General features: G+C 38.3%; 2 protein-coding genes across 3 annotated transcripts in view; both read left to right on the top strand.

Moving 5' to 3' along the window:
• LOC141754340 (homeobox protein MOX-2-like) overlaps positions 1 to 11,409 on the top strand; it is a 258,572-nt gene that overhangs the window by 239,861 nt on the left and 7,302 nt on the right. The gene's annotated exons all lie outside the window — the stretch shown is intronic.
• On the top strand, positions 3,057 to 10,895 carry thap7 (THAP domain containing 7). 2 transcript variants are annotated; one of them, XM_074613326.1, is made up of 5 exons: positions 3,057 to 3,138; positions 6,203 to 6,282; positions 9,100 to 9,240; positions 9,354 to 9,464; positions 9,572 to 10,895. In XM_074613326.1, the coding sequence occupies exons 2-5, from the start codon at positions 6,203 to 6,205 to the stop codon at positions 10,890 to 10,892; spliced, it is 1,653 nt and encodes a 550-aa protein (XP_074469427.1). In that variant the 5' UTR covers positions 3,057 to 3,138; the 3' UTR covers positions 10,893 to 10,895. The 2 variants fall into 2 exon arrangements, with proteins under 2 accessions (XP_074469427.1, XP_074469428.1); XM_074613327.1 differs by lacking the exon at positions 3,057 to 3,138 and adding an exon at positions 3,150 to 3,338.

Genomic DNA, 11,409 nt, shown 5'->3' with positions numbered 1-11,409 from the left:
TAGGGGGTCTTTAGGGGGTCTTTAGGGGGGTCTTTAGGGGATCTTTAGGGGGAGATAGCAGGTCAACAGTAGATGTCACATAGAAGTGGTGTACATCATCTGAAAGCTGAGAACCTGAAGATTAATCTGAGATGCAGCTCAGCTCTGAGGGTCGAGTTGTTCTAGTCATGAATCAGAAATAAACATGAATTAATTGATTATTTTAAATTAATTGTACAATTTTAGGGTTGATACTCATTTATTACAGATTAGATGCTAAATTTAATCATTTTTTCCACTCGAGAATTGATAAAAAATGAGCTATGATGCTCCAACCTTATCTGGCCCATTTTACCTCACTCCACCCAATATATATATATATATATATATATATATATATATTTGTTTAGTGTGATATACCTCTGGCTCTTTTGTTATTGTTATTCTGAATGTGAATTATGTTCTTTTGTTTCAGAAAGAAAGAAAGTAGAGATAAGAGGCCAACGAGTGTAAAACAACGTGACGCCGTGCCTGCGTTGGTTTTCCTCCTGTCCTCCCCAATGATTTGAGCCAGCAGCCACCACTGAGATATATAAACTGGGAAACAAAGTGGAGGTAGTCTGTGATAACCCTGGCTCTGTGGGGGGGGGGCGTTGTTTCTTGGAGGATGAAGTTAGGTGCCAGATTGTGGAGATATGGGATCGCCACTGGCTGCAGAATCTCATCCTGATATCTCACTGCATTGAGATGGCCTTCAATGATGACAAGCCTTGTTTTGCCAGTGAGGGAGATGAATAAACATACTGAATATATGACTATTTTTATAATATTACAAAAAATATAATCTAAAAAATAATGATATTATTTTTAATAATATAAAATCATTTGTGTGCCTTAAGGCGTTGTATGTGGGTTTATTTTCTATTTTTATTATTTATGTTTTCATGTGTTTGCTTGTCTGAAATGAGAACTGATATTCACTTCACAGTGTGTGTACTACTACTGATATACACATGCTATACTAACATAACATCACATTATATCATACCAAGTGGACAGTCAGAAACTAGTAGTATTTACATACAATGAAAAGCGTAAGAAAAATACATTCGAAAAGGAGTGAGAAGAAGTAGAAACTTATTTAATCCCCTTCTCTATAAGTCAATTATTAATATTATCCAGCTTCCTTATTGAGCCACACATAAAGTTATTTTACATTAACCATATGATGGTTGTACGTGTTTGCAATTAGGTACATTCCTGGAATGTAATTTGCAATGTGCAATACTCTTGTCACTTTATTCTATTTATTCCTTTATTCTTTTATCTCGTCTTGTTTTTATTCTTGTATTTATTGTTTTTATTGCAAATATTTTATTCTCATACTTTTACTGATCTGCACCTCCCCATATGCCCTCTACTGTGTTCCCTCTGTCGTTGATGACTGTGCAGTATGAATGTGTAGACGTCTCGGTGGACTGCAGAAACTGAAATGACCTTCGGGGATAAATAAAGCTTTCTGTATCTGTACATATACTCTAATTCAATTTCAATTCTTCAAGTGTTCTGCGTGTTTTAAATAAAGTTTTATTTAATTCAACAATTTTTTACCACTGGAGAATTGATAAAAAATGTGATTGGCTGTAAAATATTGAAGAGCTATGATGCTCCAACCTCATCTGGCCCATTTTACCTGACTCATACATTGGGGAGGACAGGAAGAAAACCAACCCACGGCCTCACGTTGTTTTACACTCTTATCTCTACTTTCTTTCTTTCTGAAACAAAAGAACATAATTCACATTCAGTATAACAATAACAAAAGAGCCAGAGGTATATCACACTAAACAAATATATATGTTTGTTTAGTGTGATATAGTAAAAGAAAAGAAAGAAAGTAGAGATAAGTAGCCAATGAGTGTAAAATAATAATATATATATATATATAATATATAATATATATATAGTAATATATATATAATAATATATATAATAATAATATATATAATAATAATAATTATAATATATATATATTATAATTATTATTATAATATATATATATATATTATATAATAATATATATATAAATGTATATATTATTATATATAAATATTATATACATATATATATATTTTTTAATATATGTATATATTATTATATATATATTATTATATATATATATATTATTATATATTGTCACAGCCTGCCTCTAGAGCTGTGACAAAAACGGGAGACACATGGGTATACTGAATAAATAAAGTGATTTATTAACCAAAAACTATGTAAAAAGTCTACAGAATGTCTGGGAGGAATCTGTAGAGTCAGTAGTGTAGGGAGTGGATGTGTGAAAATGTGCTACATGCATGTTGTGCTTTAAAATAAAGACAAAGAACCAAAACCATTTAACAAAGGTAAGATGTGCAAGGAGGTCTGCCAGCAGCAGACTGCTGCAGGCTCTGGCTGCAGGCTCTGGCTGTATGCAGGGAGCACACCTGGCCAGGTGTGTCTCATGCTGCTGATTAGCCTCCTCAGGTCTGCAGCCCTGATGAGAGGAAGCAAACACAGTACAAGATCCAAACACAGAGGGGCTGTCACTATATATATATATATATATATGATATTGTTTTTGTAGGATGTGATTCCGGTATGTGCAGTATGATGCAAACTAGTGTCAAATGGTGAGCATCTGCAAACTATTCTTGGTATTTGTTTTAACTTGCACACATCTGCAGGAGCCAGCTGTTTCAAGAAGCACATCTACTAAGTTGAATAAAACCCTGAACATGTCTTTTCTTCTGGGATTTACTCAGTAAATGTATACAGATGATTGTGTAAACAGGATTTATGTAATTACCAGACAATCAGGACCGTATTTAGTCTTTTTGCCTTTTTGCCAAAAAAGACTAAATACACTGACACCGGAAGAATTTCAATTTAATAATGAATTTGCACATTGCAAATTCATTATTAAATTACATTATATATATATATACATTATATATATATAATGTAATTTGCGTGCTTTAAATAAAGTTTTATTTAAAAAAAAAAAAAAAGTGGGCGGAGGATGAGGAAGAGGAAGAAGAGGAAGAAGAGGAAGAAGAAGAAGAGAGCCGCCATCTTCGTGAGGTCGAGATCTGCAGCGCAGTGCTGAGCAGGGTAATAATCTCTCTCTCTGGTCTCAGCAGCAGCTGCAGCGGGTTACTGCAGCTGCTGCAGCGGTTAACAGCTGGTTATCAGCAGCAGTAGGTTAGGAGGAGGTCAGCTGTAGGTCAGCTTGTTGCATGGACCCTGTATGTGAATAACGACGTCACATCGTTCCTACCGAGTCCAGACTCTCTGATCGGTACTGAAGAGAGGTTAGATGTTTAACGTTCAGTCTTACCGGAGATTCACATGAAACCGGAAGCTCAGCGCTCTGCAGACACTCCGGTTCATCTACACGACACATAACACATAACTAATAACTATAATAACTAATAACTATAATAACTAATAACTATAATAACACATAACACATAACTAATAACTATAATAACTAATAACTATAATAGCACATAACTAATAACTAGAATAATAATATAATATAACCGAGACGGTTCACTGCTGAAATCCAGAATATATACAAACAAGCCATCAGTGTGATGATACATTAAAGATATATGGAATCAAATAAATAATAAAAATAATACATTTAAACATATGTGTGAGCAGAGATGAAAAGTTGTGATACATTTTAGATGAATATTACAGATATGAATGTTTATTGTTAATACATTTACATTTGTCCAAATAATAATTAAAGGTCCCATATTGTAAACAATGAGATGTTCATTTCATGTCTTTTATATTATGAAGCTGCTTTATATAAATACTGTTAAACTATCAAAACACTCAATATACGGAGAAACACACACACAGCCCGTATTCAGAAACTGTGCGTTTGAACAAAGCCGTCAGGATTTCTGTCCATTAGTGATGTCACAAATATACAATATTTAGACCATTACACGGTTTTAAACGTAAACATTCTAAATGTGTCCCAGTTTATTTCCTGTTGCAGTGGATGTGAATAACATCAGCTGACAGGAAGTAAACATGGACCCAAGCTGTTGCCTAGCAACGCAATTCTGTTGCAATTCCGTTGAAATGCGCTAAAACGGAGCGTTTCAGACGGAGAGGGAATACAGGTATATTCAGACAGGCAGGATATGAGGACAGTAAAGTGTTTTTTTAACGTTACAGCATGTAAACATGTTCTAGTAGAAACACAAAATACAAACATGAACCTGAAGATGAGCTGATATGGGACCTTTAAATGAATCATTTACATGATAAAGACAAAATGACATTTTCTTCCAAAATATCTTACGGGGGCTGCAACTAACAAGAGTTAATGATATAACAACCATATATAACAAGAGTTAATGATATAACAACCATATATAACAAGAGTTAATGATATAACAACCATATATAACTAGAGTTAATGATATAACAACCATATATAACTAGAGTTAATGATATAACAACCATATATAACTAGAATTAATGATATAACAACCATATATAACAAGAGTTAATGATATAACAACCATATATAACTAGAGTTAATGATATAACAACCATATATAACAAGAGTTAATGATATAACAACCATATATAACAACAGTTAATGATATAACAACCATATATAACAAGAGTTAATGATATAACAACCATATATAACTAGAATTAATGATATAACAACCATATATAACAAGAGTTAATGATATAACAACCATATATAACAAGAGTTAATGATATAACAACCATATATAACTAGAGTTAATGATATAACAACCATATATAACAAGAGTTAATGATATAACAACCATATATAACAAGAGTTAATGCTATAACAACCATATATAACAAGAGTTAATGATATAACAACCATATATAACTAGAATTAATGATATAACAACCATATATAACAAGAGTTAATGATATAACAACCATATATAACAAGAGTTAATGATATAACAACCATATATAACTAGAATTAATGATATAACAACCATATATAACAAGAGTTAATGATATAACAACCATATATAACTAGAGTTAATGATATAACAACCATATATAACAAGAGTTAATGATATAACAACCATATATAACAAGAGTTAATGATATAACAACCATATATAACAAGAGTTAATGATATAACAACCATATATAACTAGAATTAATGATATAACAACCATATATAACTAGAGTTAATGATATAACAACCATATATAACAAGAGTTAATGATATAACAACCATATATAACAAGAGTTAATGATATAACAACCATATATAACAAGAGTTAATGATATAACAACCATATATAACTAGAGTTAATGATATAACAACCATATATAACAAGAGTTAATGATATAACAACCATATATAACAAGAGTTAATGCTATAACAACCATATATAACAAGAGTTAATGATATAACAACCATATATAACTAGAATTAATGATATAACAACCATATATAACAAGAGTTAATGATATAACAACCATATATAACAAGAGTTAATGATATAACAACCATATATAACTAGAATTAATGATATAACAACCATATATAACAAGAGTTAATGATATAACAACCATATATAACTAGAGTTAATGATATAACAACCATATATAACAAGAGTTAATGATATAACAACCATATATAACAAGAGTTAATGATATAACAACCATATATAACAAGAGTTAATGATATAACAACCATATATAACTAGAATTAATGATATAACAACCATATATAACAAGAGTTAATGATATAACAACCATATATAACAAGAGTTAATGATATAACAACCATATATAACTAGAGTTAATGATATAACAACCATATATAACTAGAGTTAATGATATAACAACCATATATAACTAGAGTTAATGATATAACAACCATATATAACTAGAGTTAATGATATAACAACCATATATAACTAGAATTAATGATATAACAACCATATATAACAAGAGTTAATGATATAACAACCATATATAACTAGAGTTAATGATATAACAACCATATATAACTAGAGTTAATGATATAACAACCATATATAACTAGAGTTAATGCTATAACAACCATATATAACTAGAGTTAATGATACTTGTCAACATCTGTAACTGACGAACTCTTGTTCTCTTCACGTGTCTCTTTCAGATGCCGAGACATTGCTCAGCAGGCGGCTGCAAATCTCGGGACAACCGTGAGACTCGTAGCGCTGGCATCACCTTTCACAAGTGAGCCTTTAGTAGAACATCAGGGATGTATAACTCTAGGTGTTACTATAATACTCACTATTTACAGGCTGGTTACCAATAACAAGGTTTCTGTTGTAATAAATGAAGCTGGTGATTTTGATCCAGCGTTCAACTAAACGATGCTGAAATGATGACTCCTTAGTCAGCTGATAGGAGAATGATGTTGTTGGATGCTGGGATAAACGATCAGTGTGTCTTTTGGTCATTCCATTTTCCTTACACAAAAGGATATTAAAATACAAAAAATAAATGGTTATTTGATTTTCATTTTAAAATACAAAAATTCAAATTGAAATACAAAGTGTTTTTCTTTATCAAGCGCAACAAGGGATGAACTAAACTTTAAAAAAAGGGTTCATTTTCATTTTTCTTTTTATAAAAACAAAAAAATAAAATCACTAGAAGACAGAATATGAAAAAACGCCCGTCTTTTCATATTCTGCAACTGAAGTTGCGTAAGAGCGGGTATGAGGACGGTGCTGTGTATGAGAGAAACAGTACAGTGCTGCTGTGTAACTGAAGGTGTATAAAATAAGTATACTGTTTTAAACTTTATGTTTCTACTCCTCGTGGATCATAAACCCTTTCATATAATAACCACTCGGTGGAATCGGTTGAGCAATGTAGACGTTATGGTGCTTTTTATCCCCCCGTTCACTTGTATAGAGTTACAGGCCAGTCTTGCCCTGTCCAATATGGCGCCCACGTTGACGTACGATCCAGGAGTCGATGTGGTGGCGTCTACGTATATATGTATATATGTTTATGGTTCAGACTGCTGGGTTTCAACAGCTGCTGAATATATGCTCCGAGTACGGGGTCAGATATGATGTGCAATACAAGCAGGAAAGAGTGTCGTCATGATCTGTAGAACAGAAGAAGATAGGGACCTCAACTCTCCGGCTTTTGATCTATCAGGACAACTGCTATGTGTTTATAATAAAACTAAATATCTGGGGCACTTTATTACAGATCAAATGTCTGATGATGAGGACATGTATATACATATATTATATACTCAAGCTAACATGTTGGCAAGAAAGTTCTCCCTGTGTTCAGACCATGTTAAGATACAGTGGTCTCTTTAGAGCAGTGGTCTCAAACTCAATTTACCTGGGGGCCGCTGGAGGCAGAGTCTGGGTGAGGCTGGGCCGCATCAGGTATTCCACAAAAAAAGCTTTGTTAAAAAAAAAAACAATCTTCTCAAACGTCATTATTAACAGTTCTTTTACTTGAATGGGTTCTTCTGAACATGAACTGTCCTGAACATTAATGGAACATTGAAGAACATGAACGGTTCTTCTGAACATGGCCTCTATTGCGTCTCCCACTTTTCCTGAAATTGTCTGTGCTCGTCACCAACCTTTCTCTTCACTGCAGGCTTTGAAAAAGACATGATTGGGGCTGTGTGACAAGATATATATTCATTCCACTTGGTGTCACTCCGCAATAAAGTTGTGCCTGCTGTGTTTGTGTTGCTCTGCAATTACACCACCAAACCGCTAGTTGGCGGCGGCGTCTCTATGAGTTTCCTTCTTCTTCTTCTTCTTCTTGTACTACAAACAGAAACTGAGCGGAGTTGGAGCTAATAACTGTTGAACCACAGAACTTTTACATTACTGCAACGCCGAAAAGAGAAAATATATCTCAGTGGATTTGTGTGAACAAACATTGAAAAGATGGAGGCAGAGAGAAGTAGAACTTGGTCCTGGCCGCTCAGCATCGCTGAGAGACTGGACCAATCACAGCTGTTGCGGTCTGCGTCGCCGGGACGTGTAGTTACATTTCTGGAGAGGTGCACGTCAGGCTACGGCGTCGATTACACGCAGAAGTATAAATCAAGCTTTAATCAAGCTTATGCGATGTTACACGGGCCGCCACAGTTGTTGTGAAATGTTTCTCTGCTTGCATCAAGCCCGGCCGATTGCCCGCCCCCGGGAGCCATATACCCCACTGTGATTGGTAGGTTCGTTCAGCTCGGGCTCGCGCAACAAAGGGACCTTCCACGGCAAACTGCCATTCACATAAAACTCGCGGGCCGAGGGCGCCTGGTTAGCTCAGTTGGTAGAGCGGGCGCCCATGTAACAAGACTTGGTCCTGACCGCGGCGGCCCGGGTTCGAATCCGGCCTGTGGCCCTTTCCGCATCCACTCTCTCTCTCCCCCCTTTCCAAGACTCTATCCACTGTCCTGTCAATAAAAATGAAAAAATGCCCCCAAAAAAAACTTTATAAAAAAAAAAAAAATTTGCGGGCCGCACTAACATTAAACTTTCATATCAAGGTGGGGGCCACAAAATATCGTCTTGCGGGCCGCAGTTGGCCCGCGGGCCGCGAGTTTGAGACCCCTGCTTTAGAGCCTATTGCACCCCCCCCTCTATACTGCCCCCCTGTGGTGAAAGGTTAAAAAGGCAAGCATGCATCAGTTTCAGGTTTCCTACAATGACTGCATGCAGATATTCCTTCAGAAACCCAGGTGGTGTAGTACAGGTGAGCTGTTCTGTAGTACAGGTGAGCTGTTCTGTAGTACAGGTGTCATCTCTTTCCAGGCTCTGTTGAGAAACCTGATGTATACATTTATATGTCGGCTTAATGATTCTCAGACTGCCGTCATCATCCTTGTTTTAGTGTTATACCATACCAGTCATCCCTGTGGAAACACTGGGATAGCTGTCTTTTATAAAAAGTGTCAGTTTCTATTCTAATGTCTGTATTGTTGTTTGTGTTGTATGTGTTTTAATGGACTTTGAGTCTGTCATAAAGATGAATTGAATAATCATTTGTTGTTGTGATGGTCAGATTACCAAAAGGAGCAACTCGGAGGAACCTTTGGATCACAAACTCCCACCGTGCGGACTCCTGGGATCCTCAGACGGACTTCGTCTACTTCTGCTCCAAACACTTCAGCCCGGACAGCTTTGAGCTGACTGGATCCTGCAGGTCTGTAGACTCACTCAGTATCATATCAATCACTTTCTGTTATTGATATAATGAGTATATACTGCTCACGGTGTTCGGACAGCAGCCTGAAATGTGTTTGACCTTCTTCACAGCGGGATCAGAAGACTAAAGGAAGATGCATTTCCTACAGTGTTTGAGTCTTCTTCAACGACCAAATGCAAACGAGCAGGACCAGCTCAGAGACGAGAGGACAGTCCTGTCAGGTAATCAGAGAATGTGAATGTGCAAAAGGCTTATCCCTCATGTATGTCCCGCCATGTGAAGGAAAACCTAATGGAACAAACAGTCACTTCATCTTTTGTTTCTGTAGGAAGAGTCAGCGCTCAGGCGACCAGGAGGACGCTCAGCGAGAGACAGACGGGGGTCAGACGTCAGAAGAAGTCCCAGTTCAGAGGTCAGCGGCTGAGGAGACTGGTGAAGACACACCTGCGTCTTCTCAAGAGACATCAGGGACGGAGCGGCAAGAAAGTAGTCCATCACCGGCACCGGTGTCTCGTCCCCTCTCCCCGTCACGTTACATGAGGCGTCTGCCCCCCCCTCCGGGCTTCTACCTGCCCAAGGAGCACAGCTACGCTCAGCTCTGTCCTCTGCTGTGGAGGAGACGGTACGACCAGGCCATCGACTGCCTGGAGAAGGCCCTGAGACAGCTGCACGCTGCCAGGCGGAGGGAGAACCGCCTGCGGAGCACCGTGCTGAAGCTCCGGGATAAACGGCTGAAGCACACTCTGCTCGTCTCACAGGACGCTGGGAAACACAAGGGAGGGACGCAAGGCGGGGAGAAGAGACGAGGAAAACAAGGTTCTAACCAGGAGGAGAGCGAGACCGACGCTAAGTCTGAGGACGCCGTGGTGTTTGAGGACAGAAGTGTGGATCAGTTGGAGTTGGGGCTTCCGGACAATAACAGCTGGTCTGAGGAGGGACGCTGCTTCTACTGTGGAAGAGGGCAGGCGGGGGGGCAGGTAGCACACAGAGGTTCAAAGACCGGGAAAGATGTCCGACCCACAGTTCACGATGAGGACTCTCTGAAGACTCTGAGAAGTGTTGAAACCAAGGACAATGCCAAGGACAGACAGACGGTCAGGCTGGAAAGACCACCAGGGTCTGACTCAAATCCTCCAGGTCTTCAACATGTGTCTCTGCCTGATAGTCATGAGCAGAGTTTGCTTTTATTAGGCTCCCAGCAGAAGCTCTCTGACATGTGTGATGGAGAGACTGAAGCTGTGGGTCCGGAGCATCAGCTGGACCAGGACCGGGACCGGGACCGGGACCGGGACCGGGACCAGGACCAGCAGCAGCAGCAGCAGCAGCAGCAGCAGCAGCAGCAGCAGCTGTTCTGGATCCAGGACAGTGCTGAGGGACAGGTCATTCTGGTGCCTGTCCCTACTGAAGACGGATTACAAAGCTTTCTCAAGATGGAGGGAGCTGATGACGAAGCACAAGCCGTACTGGTGTCAGAACTGGATGTTAAAGGAGACTCGAGACACATCATGACAGAGAACAGCAGAGGTCTTCTGTCCAGAGGGGAAACGGTGAACTCCACGCCGGGGGAGACGGGAGAAGACGTGAGGGAGAAACTGAAAGAACACCTGGAGGGATTTCACCTTCAGCTGAGCACCGAGTTCATTAACTGACGGGATGTTCTGAACCACATCTCATCAGTCTGTTACCTGAATGATTCATTAGTGCCAGTCTTAGTTCAATATGCTGTTGGTGTAGACCTGAATATAGATTTCAGAGGAATATATGACACCACTTAAAGGGACTCTATGTAAGAATCAGAAATTGCTTGTTAACAGTGACCTGTAGTCGACGGTCAGCGTCCTGTTGCTCGTGCTCGCACTACGTAGAAGCGAGTGACCATCGGTCACAACAATGAGGCAACACATTGTTTTGCCAGACGGGCTTCACTACATAGAACTTTGCATTTTTTGTGCTTCTGTGGAGTTTTGTGTTGGAGGTCTGAGTTGTGATGGGGGGTTGGGGGGCTGGTCGTTCGTTGGCGTCGACTCCATTTCTAACTGAACGTTAGCTACGGTTGCTCACTGTTAGCCCAGTAAGCAGAGCTGAAAATTAGGGATGCACCGATACCAATACCAGTATCCCTTTGTCTCGTAATATTCTGACTTTATTGTGTAAATCTCAGATGTG

The sequence above is a fragment of the Sebastes fasciatus genome, chromosome 17 (genome assembly GCF_043250625.1).
Source record: "Sebastes fasciatus isolate fSebFas1 chromosome 17, fSebFas1.pri, whole genome shotgun sequence".
Taxonomy (NCBI): Eukaryota; Metazoa; Chordata; class Actinopteri; order Perciformes; family Sebastidae; genus Sebastes; species Sebastes fasciatus.
Note: the sequence above shows the minus strand (reverse complement) of the source record. Positions and strands in the feature narration are given on the sequence as shown.